Consider the following 14,672-nt stretch of genomic DNA (forward strand, 5'->3'; position numbering starts at 1 on the left):
TTTAATAATTAAGAAACTGTAGACGTAATTACTTCTAAAAATATATATGAGAGGTAAAGTAATTAATTTTTATGAATAAAATAACCAAAAATTTTCCGTTATGACCGTAAAAGATGTAAGAAAAACCAAAAAATAAATATTTAAAAAAGGGCGGCGAAGAACGTGGCGTGGGGTCGGAAAGGTTTCAGTAAAAGAAAAACACGAGTACGCTACAGCTGAAGCCATAGCCTTGGCGTTTAGCGCAGGCAAAGGTTAGTGGAAAACCTAGCGGCAGCGGCGGCGGTGAAGGAGGAGGAGCGGCAGCTTCCACTTTATTTGTTGCTTTTTTCAGGCGGGAATAACAGAGAGAGAGAGAGAGAGGTATGGTCTGCATATATAGCTTTATCTAATCTTTGTTTGAGTTTGTTGAATCTTTCTTTCATTTTTGTTTTGTTTATGTATTTAATCGTTTGGTTACTCCGCGATGGAAGGTCGACTTTTGAGCTTTCCATTGATTTGCTTCTCATCTCAATCTCTCTCGACTTGGAAGGAAAGGCAAAGATCTGTGCTTTGCTGGAATCTGGAAGATAATACCATGTCTACTCCACCTTCATACCTTCCTCTTCTTGAGCTGATCTGCTATTCTGTATAATAATAGTTCATAAACAAGTAGTAGGATAATACTTACAGTTCATAGTAAACGGCAAAAATGAACAAATCAAGAATTGAAAAAAAAAAAAAAAGAAACTAAAATGGGGCAGATCTTTGCTTCTATATATGCACTTTGAGTGATGCGGATTGACATAATATAATTGAGGTAAGTAGTAATTTTTTGATAGTATTAAATGATAAATAAGTCAATAAATTCCATTGGATTTGGAGATAAGCAACTAAGCCTGGACTTAATTTGGATTGTTCACAGATTGATCGCTTCAGCTTTACTACATATCAGTATCACCAATGCTTCATCTTGTTTGTTTCTTTTGCTTTTCCCCTTCCTTTTTGACTCAATAGATTATGCCTCGAAGTTATTTCCCCTCCGTGTATATCTAATCTAGGGATGTCATGCTGAACATTCTCTCTATGTCCCATTCACACCATTCATGAATCATGATGCATATTACTTTTCTTGTGCGGCACGACATCTTTAGTCTTATATATGCACAGAACTCTGCACCCACCCTACTTTTTGTCAATCTATGTTGAAATCTTCTGCCTAATTTGTCCTATTTGCTCTTTGTAGGCTTGCTCTGTCTCGGGTTCTTCTTCACAACGCACGATGGCAGATGGTCACGAGACCGATAAAAACATCGAGATTTGGAAAATAAAAAAGCTAATCAAGGCGTTGGAATCTGCCAGGGGTAATGGGACCAGCATGATTTCTCTTATCATGCCTCCTCGTGATCAAATATCCCGTGTCACGAAGATGTTGGGTGATGAATTTGGAACTGCATCAAACATCAAAAGCAGGGTCAACCGTCAGTCTGTGTTGGCTGCCATTACTTCTGCTCAACAGAGGCTGAAACTCTATAATAAGGTTCCCCCCAATGGGCTGGTGCTGTATACTGGGACAATTGTTACTGAAGATGGCAAGGAAAAGAAGGTGACAATTGACTTTGAGCCTTTCAAACCTATAAATGCATCATTATACCTTTGTGATAACAAGTTTCATACTGAAGCTTTGAATGAGCTTTTAGAGTCTGATGACAAGTTTGGGTTTATAGTCATGGATGGGAATGGCACATTATTTGGTACGTTAAGTGGAAACACAAGAGAGGTGCTTCATAAATTCACTGTTGACCTACCAAAGAAGCATGGAAGAGGAGGACAGTCAGCTCTGCGATTTGCTCGTCTGAGAATGGAGAAACGGCACAACTATGTGAGAAAAACTGCAGAACTTGCTACACAGTTCTTTATTAATCCTGCTACCAGTCAGCCCAATGTTGCCGGACTAATTCTGGCTGGTTCAGCTGACTTCAAGACTGAGTTGAGCCAGTCTGACATGTTTGATCCTCGTTTGCAAGCCAAGATTTTGAATGTTGTTGATGTGTCTTACGGGGGTGAAAACGGTTTTAATCAAGCTATTGAGTTGTCAGCTGAAATCCTGTCAAATGTAAAGTTCATACAAGAAAAGCGATTAATTGGAAAATACTTTGAGGAGATAAGCCAGGATACTGGAAAGTATGTGTTTGGCGTAGATGATACATTGAAGGCTCTGGAAATGGGTGCTGTAGAAATCCTTATTGTGTGGGAAAATCTAGACATCAATAGATATGTACTAAAAAATAGTTCAACTGGAGAAATTGTCATAAAACACCTGAACAAGGAGCAGGAGGCTGACCAGAGCAATTTCCGTGATCCTGCCACCTCTGCAGAGTTGGAAGTTCAGGAAAAAATGCCCTTACTTGAGTGGTTCGCCAATGAGTACAAGCGCTTTGGTTGCTCTCTTGAGTTTGTTACAAACAAATCCCAAGAGGGGTCACAGTTTTGCAGAGGGTTTGGTGGTATTGGAGGTATCCTCCGCTACCAGCTTGACATAAGATCATTTGATGAGGTATCCGATGATGGAGAAGTTTATGATGATTCTGATTAGAAAGCACTGCTCAAAGCAGGCATGTAAAAAATGGTGTGAGAGAGCCTGTACTGCCCAGATGTAATGTTTCTTTCTTGCTACTTTCACCTTTTGATTCCAAAAATAATCTGGGACACTCTTGGTTTGGGTTTTACCTATTTAGGCTGTCTGTGAAATTGGATTGAGGGTGTTTCTATTGAGGAACTACTTATTGTTTTACTTGTTTGATCTTGCATTCTACTCTTCCATCTAACTCCTCTCTTGAAGTGGTTGGGTCTCTAGAGATATTTTTGTTTTCTTGGTACAAGGGAGAGCACTATACCTTTACCATTACCACTTGAGATAAACCAAGTGGCATGCTACATTATTATCTGCTTTCATGTCTCGACATAGCCCAAGAAAGGGTGGCAAATTCTGTCCCAGAGACTGTTATTAAGGAGGCGAGTTTCTGGTGGATGGGACAGACATTTGTTGGTTTTTTTTTTTTTTTTCTGAATGGTGTTATTTTATGTTGACCTTATAATAATCTTTTGACCACATTGATGTAGACCAATGTTATGACTTATGGTTGAGTTCCAAAGACTTGTCTGCCTGTATTATGGTTTCTGTTCTTGGCTAAATACAGTTTAATTGGATTCTGGTTGTTTCTATTCAGTTCCTCTCATGGTACCTTGGCCACGGAGGTTGCTGTTCTACAAGAAATAACAGGTTAATACAAAAAAAGTGGAGCAACCCTATCCAACAGGGTCTGAGGAATTTGTTAGGTTCGGAATTTCTCTTCTTAGAAAGAAAGAACTTTATGGCAGCCTCGTCGGACTAGTCCCAGTATGACAAAGAAGCACTACTTGGGGTCCGAAAAGCTGCTAGCAAGCTAGGAATGTCGTGGAATGGTTCCAAGTTTTTTGTTATCGTCTGAAGTTGGGACAGACCGGCTCCAATAGAAGTGGGAGAGATTCTTACAGGGTGAGTGCTAACAAAATTAGGAGCAGCTTACACTTTACTAATTGTGATATTAAATTATACAATCAGATCATTCTTTTTTATGTAATAAATTTTGTTCTTACGGAAGTGCAAGTATCGGGTTCTGACATCACTAAAAGATGAGATGAGTTTTGAATTTATAAATAAAAATTTATCTTCTTCGGATAAGTGTGTTTTTTGAAATAAAAAAATAACTACATGACAAATGATATTAATACCTTCTTAATTATTCATTGATATGGGATACTACTCAAGAGAGTCACCAAGATTAAAGTCTATCTAATTATTCATTAATATGAGATTTTTTATAAGAAATACCTCGAATTAAGATGAATCATTCTCCTTTATCTCTGACAGAGCTAATACAATAAGATTACGAATCATTCTCTTTTATATGTAAAAGAACAGATACAACAATGATAAGATAAATTTTAAGTTTATAAATAAGAGTTTTATTCCACTTGATAAATGTATCTCTTCTATATGTAAAAAACAAATACAACAATGATAAGATAAATTTTAAGTTTATAAATAAGAGTTTTATTCCACTTCATAAATGTATCTTTTGAATTAAAAATATAAACTCGTGTCACGTTTATGTTATAATTCTGCTGCCCTTTTTCTTAGAATATCAATTCATTTATTTGGATCTTATTTCATAAATCAGAATTAGAAGCTAATTATAGGCATTAGGGCTATGAGAATGGCAAGAAAACTCTACACGTTTGAATTATTTTCATGCCCCATTTACTATTATTTCCATTATTTTCAGAGCGTACAATTTGTACATTAATTTACAACTACCGGTGTAGCAGTCACCATGATTCAAGGACCTGCTGGAATACTTTTCTCAACCGCAATAATCAGAAATCTATAGGGATGAAACAACCTCAAAAGATGTATATGATGGGGAAACAAAAAAGGAACAGGGAAAAAATGAAAATGATAATTTCATCATACTAACAGCTATCAAGAGCCGAAAATGGGGCACTCCTTAACGGATGACATCCAGTACTATGAGTTCGAGTTGTTTCAGCAGTCAGCAAGTGCAATAAGCTGATCAACTACACCAGGCTCCGCTAGTGTGCTTGTGTCTCCAAGTTCATCTAACTGTCTCGATGCAATTTTCCTCAGAATCCTCCTCATTATCTTTCCACTCCTTGTTTTCGGGAGGCCAGGCGCCCAGTGTATTTTGTCAGGTGCTGCAAATGCTCCTATCTGCAAGGCAGATGGATATCTTCAGACTACGAGCAATGGAAATTCAAATCAAGTGCATGAAAGATCATTAAACAAACAATTCATTATCTGAGTGGGATGTTAGGATAAGGCTCAATACAGCTAAAGCTTCCATTTTTTATTTCAGGAGCTGAATCTCACAAAAACTCCAGTATTCTTGATAAGGACTATACAACTGAAAAGTGCAAGGAGAGGACTGAGAACTGAAATCTGGTTATGGTGTAGATCATATATAACACTTGGACTTCCTTGAGGCTTTAAGATGATTAAAGCAAAAGGTTCTATTTTCAAACAAATAAGGTCGATCAATCTGTCGGCTTAACGCTATTCCATTTCAAGTTTCGTGTGTATATCCTCCAGAACTTGTAGGGTAATATATGAGAGTTCCTACACATGGGTGTACTAACATCTCAACAATTTTTTTTCCAATTTGTCAGCAGACCAAGACAATGCTGGCATCATTTCTACATCAATAATTTTCAAAAAGAAAGGTGCATTAGGTTAAGCGTCTTTATGCTACAGCCACTGGAATAGTATCAAACCTGATTTCGCACTGTGAGTATAAGGCTCTTTCGGAGTTCTTCACTGTAAGAAACTCCGTCCACAAGAGTAACAAAGGCATATATGCCCTGTCCTTTAACCTAACAGCAGCGGAAAATGAAAGCTTAGACTTACTAACCACAATAATGTATCTCAGCTACTTAGTATTTAATTCTTAGAAACATGCATCAGGCCCGCTGAATACCTCATGCTCAACACCAACCACAGCAGCTTCTGCACATTGAGGATGGGAGACTAGAGCAGATTCCACCTCAGCTGTGCCAATACGATGTCCACTGCAAATATTAAGATAGTATCATCCACAGGCAACAGGAAAGAAACGGTTTGTTTAATTACTTGCTAAGGAACATGAAGACATTCAACAGGCTATTTTCCAGATAATAGCAGCACTTCATTAAAAAGAATACCTAACATTGATAACATCATCCACTCTTCCAGTAAGCCAGTGGTACCCATCCTTGTCCCTGAAACAAAGACAAAAGTAACTCAACAGTAGTGCCTGAGGATGCCATCAGTTGATAAAAGTCTAGGATAGCAAATTAGAATCCAATATTGTGCACTAATAAAAATGAAGGCCAAAAAGATAGCAATTTCAGTGTTAGGAACAACATACCTGCTGCAGCCATCACCGGTAAAATAATATCCAGCGAATGGTTTAAAGTATGTTGTCTCATATCTCTCATGATCACCATAAAGAGTTCGAAATGCACCAGGCCATGAGCTTTTCACGCAGAGATAACCACTGCACTCACCTTCAATCTCAACTCCTTTCTCGTCCACTATGACAGGCTGCAGTTATACAAGAAGAAGAGATTGATAAAAAGACAAAAAAAAAAAAAAAAGACCATTCACTAGGATCAACGCCAGGAAACCAGAGTATAGCGGAATCCGTAGTCCATAGCACTAAGTGTCAGGATCCGGGCACCCATATCGAAGGCACTAAACATAGTCTCAGATGTGGTTGGAGCCAACTCATGCCCTTTCACATGCCCTCTTGGCTTAACGCAGGCTCAAGGCCCCGAACCTGTACGGACCTTATGATGTGCTCAGGATAACAGGGCCACAGAAACCACACCGTTGTGCTACAGTAACGGACCCACTGGGTACCGGCCTTTGGCATTAATTCTGTGCAGTGGCACTAAGCAGTGGTCGGTAAAGCAAATCCATGAAATTTCTGATGCAGAGGATCCACCAGAGTGGCAACTGCAGAGCATATGACTATAACAGCATTGCATTAAACCTGAACTCCAAAGAAAGGAAAGGTAGCAGAACCAGGCTTCTGCGGCCAGGCACCCGGCAGAGGAGTAATCTGCCAGTTAAGAATGAAGAACAACAATCAAAAGTTGAAATATGCATGTAAAGCAGAGTAAAATCATCTAAATTTTCCATGTAAAAATTAGTTCTGAGAATATTTTCTCAGAAGATGCTAACAAAATATGTAACCTGAAGGAATGAAGAAAAAAACTTACCATGAAGCCACCTGTTTCAGTTTGCCACCAAGTGTCCGAAATAGGGCACCTAGAGCCTCCAACAACATTAAAAAACCACCTACAGTAATCGGGACAATTTTAGGTTAAACATTTCTTTTACATATAGAAAGAAAGGAAAGGATAAAAAAAGAGAGAAAACTTGTTGATCAGACGAAATTATATAAAGCCGAGAACCTCCAAGCACTTGGATTAATAGGCTCTCCAACACTTCCAAGGACACGCAGGGACTTGCGAGAGTAGCGTGTAACATACTGCATAGTCAGCAATAGTGATATCAATATAAATTTTGGAAATACATCAAGAGGAACTCCTGCGATGGTTTCTATCCAAACATAATAGACATAGCAAAATTGCATTCCTCTCAGGCCAGAGGATAGTTCAAAGATCACGGAAATAAACTTCCATGCCGGAATTAAAGAAAATGGCTAGATTCTTGCAAAATTCAATGGAGTTCCTTTAATCTTTATTACTCCATTTTGGTTGACCATGTTGAAAGAGAAAAGGAAGACAAAATAAATTGGAGCTGTGGGAAATTATGAGGCTGGGTGTCAACTATGAACATAAATGAAGCAAACCAGTAAAGAGGAACTCTCATTGTTCACAATAATTCTGATAAATATTTCGATCCATAGATTTGTAGTTTGTAAGTAAGGTTAGAGATAAATCTTGCCTCATCACCATCACGCATAAGAGAGCGCACCAATGTAGGGGCAGTGTAGAATATGGTCACCTTGTATTTGTCAACAATGTCCCAACATCGTCCAGGATCAGGATAATTTGGGGCCTGCATATAACATGTGGACATGTTGCTATCTATTGAAACATTTATAACATATTTAAATCAAAATATCTGGTTTCAACAAATATAAGATTCATACTTATTAATGACCATTATATATATTAAAATCAAAGTTTACATTTTCTATGTTCATATGCTGCAATATGCTGTGATGGATAGCGTCTTACTACCTAGTTGCTCTCTTGATAAACTTTCAGAAACACCACATAACTTATCAAACCTTCCATAGAGCTTGATGTTTCATCTGACATAATCTAATTAAGCTGGATTATTTGCCAATTTTCCTTCTTAGTCCTTAATGACAATGCCCACGGAATCAAAAGTTACATCATAGACACTATCCAATGCCAGATCTATTTAAAGATGGATTAGTTGCTAATCTTGGAAGCATAATCTCTTTTTCCATGTCAAAAAAGAATTGTAAACCCTTACCCCCTCATACACAACAATTGTTGCTCCATTAAGCATTGGTCCATAAGTGACATAACTGTGCCCGGTAATCCAACCACAGTCAGCTGTGCACCTAAAATCAAGGAAAAGATATGTCAAGCAAACCAAGTATTGATAGATTACTAAGCAGCAAGAATTTATAAAATTTCAGGAACATTAAGGATGCAGAGTGTCCAAAGTACCAGTACACATCAGACGCTTTGTAGTCAAATGCATATTTAAATGTTGTAGCTGTGTAAACCATATATCCTCCAGTTGTATGGAGTACGCCCTTTTAAAAGTTCATATTAGAGCATAAGAAAGGAAAATGAGGAACTACATAAAATACATCAACCAAGCAAAATAAATACCTTAGGCTTTCCAGTACTCCCACTAGTATACAGTAGAAAAAGGGGATCTTCTGCATCAACCCACTCAACATCGCAAGTAGTCGCATATTTTGGGACAACATCCTACAAAAAGATTATTAAAATCAGCAATCCACGACTAAACAAAACACTAATTTAAAATTATTGCTACTGAAAACAGAAACCATCAAAATGTACAATTCCTTTCCGTTTATATACTAACCTCCCACCATATATCTCTTCCATCCTGCCATTTAGTGCTTTCCTTCTTCAATGCCGATTGGTTTTCATAGGTTAAGCATACATCTGCTCACAAGAAGATATCTCCTTTTTATAGAGAACAAATGAGTTATAAAAATTAATAAAATTGTGTGTCACTGGTGATGGAAATCCGTGCAGCAACTCAAGGAAGCACTTCAATTACAAAAGCACAGGATGCAGGCAGCAAAAAGGTAAGGGCTTAGCAGCCTGATTAACATCCATGGTGTTCTATATCTGGTTATGTTAAGCCGGATCTGACTAACACACTCCATTAGTTATGTTAAGCCAACTGGCAAGCACCTGGCCCTTGGCTATCAAAACATTCTGAATGAAATTGAAGGGACAGTAGTGCAAGGGAAGACTGTTGTACCAAAAATTTTAATTGCTATAGAAAATGAAATTTAGGCTAAAGATAAGTGCTCCAATGTACTGCAATGTTAAGCAAAAGTTGTAAAATTCATCTCAAGTCAAAAACTCAGTACCAGAAATGGGTTTGACCCAGTCTGAATATGCATGAACTGCAATGGAGAAAACAATGCTCAAATCAGATAACAATTTCTTAAAATTTACTAACCTACGGGGACCCCATTCTTGGCAGATTCAACAAGGGCAGCATCAACAATGTCCTTAAGGTGGATGGTCTTAGGACCTCTTTTAACAGCATTACAAGTAATAACAACTTTTGGTTTGCAGTCCATGATACGTTGGGCAAGAGATTCTGAAGAGAATCCAGCAAAGACAACCTGAAAGGACGAAGGGGGTGGGAATTTATTTAATTATAAAGTAGAAATTAACAATGTAATCTCTTAGTGTTTAGTAGTTTCACACTGTTCATCCTTTTTCATGTGAACAAAGAGGAGGCATGTACCGAGTGAACTGCACCAATGCGCGCACATGCAAGCATGGTAATCGGGAGTTCCATTAACATGGGCAAATAAACAACAACAGCATCACCCTTTCTAACACCAATAGCTTTCAGGTAGTTAGCCAGCTGCAGAGAAATGCACCAAATGAGAGGTGTTTCCAATTGATGAACTTGTAAAGGTGCAGCAAAGAAATAAACTGAGAGAAACCTGGCAAACTCTGTCCAGTAGCTGGGAGTAAGTCAAAGTGGCATCAAATCCAGGTTCATTGGATTCCCAGTAAAGGGCGATTTTGTCAGCAAGTCCAGCATCGATGTTTCTATCCAAGCAATTGTAGCACATATTGGTGATGCCACCTTTGAACCACTGGTAACGCCCAGAACGAACGAAAGAAAGTGATTAGACTTACGTTGACCCAAATGTTAAACAAGACAAAACAAGGAAAAAACAGAGAAAAAGACCTCGATCTTGATGTTCCCTTTCCTGACGTCGAGATTCTCGGAGTAGACTTGTTCTCCCCACCTTTGCTTCCAGTAGAACTCCGATGATGCAATGTCGGACCAAAATCCAGCGGGGTCCCATATTGATCGTTTGTACATCTCCAGGTACTGATCGCATCTCGCCCCCACAATTAACAATCATCAATTATAACCACTCAGTACAAGCTAAATCATAAATATCCATTAATTTTGTTATCATGTAGAGCTGCTGATGAATTAAAATGTAACATAACGCAGTATGAACATATCTCCAGTATTAATTTGAATGGTAAAAAACCAGACACAAACAAAAAGAATGAGAAACCTTTTGTGGAGAAGGAACGAGAGCCTCGCGAGAGAAGTCATCACTTGGGAAAACGAGGTCGTCCTCTTCCGACGCAAGAGCCTCACCCAAGACGACAGCGTTCAAATGGGAAATCTTGCCGGCGCCTGAAGGCAGAGTTGCCATGGACTCCACATGTCTCAAATGGTTGGTGGTCGTAAGATTTTTGAGATATGCCATCGCCAAAACTCCTCCACCTGCTCGGCCACCGACTGACTGACCCAATCCCTGTTTGACCTGTGATGGTGTGGGAGCTGCTCTTTTATAACGTTGAAGCTGAGGGAGGGCATGGGGGGAAATGGAAATCGTCATCATTTTTCTTTTTTTCTTTTTGTTTTTTAATAAAGGTATTCTGCCTAGCATTGACGTTGTTAAGTTAGAGATAAAATACTACGTAAACATAAATATTCCACTAATTTTGGTTTTACACTACGCCTGCCCAGATTCCAAATGTTTCTTCCTTCTATCCACACTCCACGCACTCTTTGTTCCATATCAACAACAAAAATATATGGGATAAGGTATTTCTTATTTTTCAAATTCAAAAATTCGGATCGTAAATACTTGGTGACTCTATTCAAAACCCCATTCGAATTTACGATAATTACTAATTTCATTATCCAAATTTTATTCGATTTTGATTACTTAATTGAATAAAATAAGATAGTATATCTAATTATAAAATATCTATTACCATATTCGTATGATTGGAATAAAAAACATAATATTTAACAAAAAACTTTTGAATTATTTAAAAATATTTTATTAAATTTATTTTTTATTTAATTCAATCACATTTATATACTTTTATTATAGGTCAAATAAAATCACGTGAATATAAAATTATAAATGATGTTTTGACTTATAAGAATAAATTAATTATTAATTATAAAAAATTATTTAATTAAAAATAAAAATATCAAATGTATTAAAAAAGTAATTTTTTTTAATTTTTTAAAAATAATTCCTAAATTTTCTCAACATTGTACTTAAAAAACAAGTCCCGAGCTTTCTCTATAATAATACCGAAAAAATAGATTAAAGAGAAAGGAAGGTTGAACTTTCAAATCAAAGACTCGTTATTTTCCCTTGTTGATTCATTTTGAAGGCTGCTGCCTTCTCTTGTAGAAATGTAATAATTTTTAAGTAAAAAAGAATATAATTTTCAGTTGGAAATGTCCACCATCCGCCCACCATCTTGACCACCTGCTCACGAAAAAGCCGTGCTGGGCTGGCCCGTGATATTCAATTAGATATTTTTCCGGACTTCTCCAAAAGTCAAAAGTGATTTGATTAGAAGAGAAATGTTAGTTGTTAACTGCATTTTGGGACTCATATAAATTTTTGTTTGAACTTTTAAAATAAAATTTTTTGAGATTTTAATTTGATACAATGTTTTGAAAAGGATTAAATGCTGAAATTTTTAAGTTTTTGTTAATTTAAAGTTAAATATTTCAATTATAATAATTAAAAGTTAAATGTTTTCGGTTTCTCACAATTAAGGATTAAGGTAAAAGGTATCTGACGCGTATAGAACACGCACATGACGTAAATGCTAACTTGTCATGCAAGATACGAAAAGGTAATTTTATCAAAAAATCTTTTCTGTTTAGTTAAAACGGTTCAAATTGTAGTGTGATGTGTAACAATTTTTTCATCATTACGTGTAATAAATATATTTTTTAATATGACCTGTAACAACTAAATTTTCAATATAATGGATAATAATTACATTTTTCAACATGATGTGCAATAACTAAATTTTCAACATGACATCTAACAATTACATTTTTCAATATGACGTGTAACAACTAAATTTTTAACATAACATATAACAATTATATTAACATGGCATGTAACAATTATTTTCAATATGACGTGTAACAACTAAATTTTAAAACATGACGTATAACATTATGATAACTTAATAAAATTAAACCTATCATTTTAAAAATAAAACATGCTTAATCATTTTAAAAATAAATCTTGGATTAGAAAAATTGATTTTCTCGTTTTGACTTAATTGATAATGACTTGAATGATAAGGATATATAATGTAAAATAATATTATATTAGTACTAGCATTATTACTTGTCTTAACAATTAGGAAATCACATTGGAACTACCCACCCATCCAACTCATGGTCAACACCCAACACAGCTAGGATAATATATTGAGCTTTAAAACATACTACTAGTGGTGAAGTAACTAAACTAAAATTTGTCACAAATTTAACATTTATTTTTCATAAAAAAAGTTTTAAATTTTAATATCTTATCGTTGTGTATTTATCATCAATTAAAATATGAAAAAAAGTTTCAAAAACTTCAAATAAAGTATTTTAAATATATATTTTATAAATTTTATTTAATTAATTTATTTAAAACAATATAGATCAAAATTAAAAATGTTTAAAAAAAAATCCCTAGCTTGTTTTTCTCTGGAAGAAAGTAATAACCATCAAGTCAAACCTGAGTTATTAATATCGAGTGTATCGGTCAGCCCAGCCCAAGAACTAATGGATTTTTGTTATGAGGCTTGAAGGCCCAAATGAGCCCACGTAGAGGCAGGGGATATGGTCAATCCTTATCCCTTCACTTCCAACTTTCTCAAACAGGGACTGAATATCAAGCTCGACAGCCTTCCCACCCAACAGAGCAACAAATCCTAAAAATGGGTGAAAAACCTGAAACTCCAATTCGTTTCGGCATCATCGGATGTGCAAAAATAGCAGGAAAAGTTGCCAGAGCCATTAACTTAGCCCCCAGTTCGGTCCTGTACGCCATTGGCAGCCGTTCCATAGAAAAGGCCAAGCAATTTGCGAGTGCCAATGGAGTGCATGAGAGCGTCAAGATTTATGGAAGCTACGATCAAGTGCTCGATGACCCATTTGTGGATGCTGTGTACATGCCACTGCCGACTAGTCTGCACCTTCATTGGGCGGTGATGGCTGCCAGGAGGAAGAAGCATGTGCTGATAGAGAAACCAACGGCCCTCGATGTGACTGAGTTGGAGCAGATACTTGAAGCTTGTGAATCCAATGGTGTGCAGTTCATGGATGGGTCCATGTGGTTGCACCATCCTAGGACTGTTAAAATGAAGGAGATGCTCTTTGATTCTAATCATTTAGGAGATGTCAATTACGTAAGTGTCTTTCGTTTTCTTCTTCATATTTTAGAAGGGAGATTTATTCTGTCTTGGTCTTTTAATCTTTGTTCCACCGTTCTTGGTACTTGACACGAATTAAATGAATATTGTTGCTTATCTGACTGTCAGATCTACAGCACATCAACAACTTCAGTATCCCCTGAATTCCTTGAGAATGACATAAGAGTAAAAGCAGACATGGATGCCCTCGGTGCCCTTGGTGACATTGGCTGGTACTGTCTTGGAGCTATCTTGTGGGCCAAAAATTACCAGCTACCAACTTTAGTCACGGCTCTACCAGACGTCTCCAAAAACTCGAATGGAGTCATCCTCTCCTGCTCTGCCTCCATTCAATATGGGGAACCAGCGGAAACTGTTGCGATTATTCACTGCTCATTCTTCTCCAGTACATCCATGGACTTGGCCATAACTGGTTCTCGGGGATCCTTGAATCTCCGGGACTTCATAATCCCGTATCAGGAGAGCTCCGCTTCATTTGAGTTCACGCTGGGAGCGAAATTCCTGCAACTTCATATCGGGTGGAATGTGAAGCCTCAGAAAGTAGTTGTGGCTTCTGAGCTACCGCAGGAGGCTTTGATGGTTCAGGAGTTTGCAAGGCTTGTTCATGGTATTAGAACATCTGCCTCCCACCCTGATCCTAAATGGCCTGACATTAGCAGAAAGACTCAGATGCTACTGGATGCAGTGAAGAAATCTGTTGATTTTGGTTGTAAGCCTGTTTATTTTTGAGGGTTATGAGCTTATTGTATTCGTACCTCACCAAGGAAAAAGTATAAGTTCTGTGTACTTGAACATGGAATATGAGCTCAGATTCGCAAGAAATAAAGATGTATGTATATATTATAAATGATAAAAAGACCTATTCAGTCTTTGTATTTTTTAATTTTATCCAATTTAGTCTCTAAACTCAAAATCAAAGTAATGTAATCTCTCGATTTTGAAAATTTCTTCAATTTAGTTCATTCCCCTAACGACATCTAATTTTGCTGTTAAAGGGAATGATGTCAATGCTAACGTGGCACATTTTGATGACGTGGCATTGAGATAATGACGTGGTATACCACGTGACAAATCAAAAAAATTTTCAAAATAAAAAATGATCGAAAGACCTAAGCAGTCCCTGTACTTTCTTATTTTGTTCA

The 14,672-nt window shown here is 36.9% G+C and overlaps 3 protein-coding genes across 3 annotated transcripts; 2 read left to right on the forward strand and 1 right to left on the reverse strand.

Annotated features, from left to right (window-relative positions):
* The first annotated feature begins 148 nt into the window (after window positions 1-148).
* LOC18601188 (eukaryotic peptide chain release factor subunit 1-3) lies at window positions 149-2,770 on the forward strand. Its single transcript, XM_018119619.2, has 2 exons — window positions 149-360; window positions 1,223-2,770. The coding sequence occupies exon 2, from the start codon at window positions 1,259-1,261 to the stop codon at window positions 2,570-2,572; it is 1,314 nt and encodes a 437-aa protein (XP_017975108.1). The 5' UTR covers window positions 149-360; window positions 1,223-1,258; the 3' UTR covers window positions 2,573-2,770.
* Window positions 2,771-4,262: 1,492 nt separating this feature from the next.
* On the reverse strand, window positions 4,263-10,841 carry ACS (acetyl-CoA synthetase). Its single transcript, XM_007032042.3, has 18 exons — window positions 10,344-10,841; window positions 10,001-10,147; window positions 9,750-9,905; window positions 9,545-9,667; window positions 9,251-9,419; window positions 8,639-8,721; window positions 8,419-8,520; window positions 8,251-8,339; window positions 8,051-8,141; window positions 7,490-7,603; window positions 6,994-7,070; window positions 6,799-6,877; window positions 6,570-6,638; window positions 5,943-6,118; window positions 5,737-5,793; window positions 5,514-5,604; window positions 5,311-5,409; window positions 4,263-4,750 (listed from the first exon to the last, which is right to left on the reverse strand). Exons 1-18 carry the CDS (start codon window positions 10,722-10,724, stop codon window positions 4,565-4,567), a joined length of 2,289 nt encoding a protein of 762 aa, XP_007032104.2. The 5' UTR covers window positions 10,725-10,841; the 3' UTR covers window positions 4,263-4,564.
* Window positions 10,842-12,960: 2,119 nt separating this feature from the next.
* Window positions 12,961-14,413, forward strand: LOC18601190 (putative oxidoreductase At4g09670). Its single transcript, XM_018119640.2, has 2 exons — window positions 12,961-13,506; window positions 13,639-14,413. Exons 1-2 carry the CDS (start codon window positions 13,036-13,038, stop codon window positions 14,257-14,259), a joined length of 1,092 nt encoding a protein of 363 aa, XP_017975129.1. The 5' UTR covers window positions 12,961-13,035; the 3' UTR covers window positions 14,260-14,413.
* Window positions 14,414-14,672: the final 259 nt, after the last annotated feature.

Source organism: Theobroma cacao, chromosome 4, assembly GCF_053813885.1.
Source record: "Theobroma cacao isolate CCN51 chromosome 4, ASM5381388v1, whole genome shotgun sequence".
In the NCBI taxonomy this organism is placed as follows: Eukaryota; Viridiplantae; Streptophyta; class Magnoliopsida; order Malvales; family Malvaceae; genus Theobroma; species Theobroma cacao.

Bases quoted from the DNA above. Each gene is read 5' to 3' on its own strand.
- LOC18601188 (XM_018119619.2), top strand. From the start codon at position 1,259: ATGGCAGATGGTCACGAGACCGATAAAAACATCGAGATTTGGAAAATA.
- LOC18601190 (XM_018119640.2), top strand. From the start codon at position 13,036: ATGGGTGAAAAACCTGAAACTCCAATTCGTTTCGGCATCATCGGATGT. The intron at 13,507-13,638 runs GTAAGTGTCTTT...TCTGACTGTCAG, and splicing joins ATTTAGGAGATGTCAATTAC to ATCTACAGCACATCAACAAC.
- ACS (XM_007032042.3), bottom strand. From the start codon at position 10,724: ATGCTAGGCAGAATACCTTTATTAAAAAACAAAAAGAAAAAAAGAAAA. The intron at 6,119-6,569 runs GTTTAATGCAAT...GTATAACTGCAG, and splicing joins TTCCTTTCTTTGGAGTTCAG to CCTGTCATAGTGGACGAGAA. The intron at 4,751-5,310 runs GTTTGATACTAT...TCTGCCTTGCAG, and splicing joins TACTCACAGTGCGAAATCAG to ATAGGAGCATTTGCAGCACC.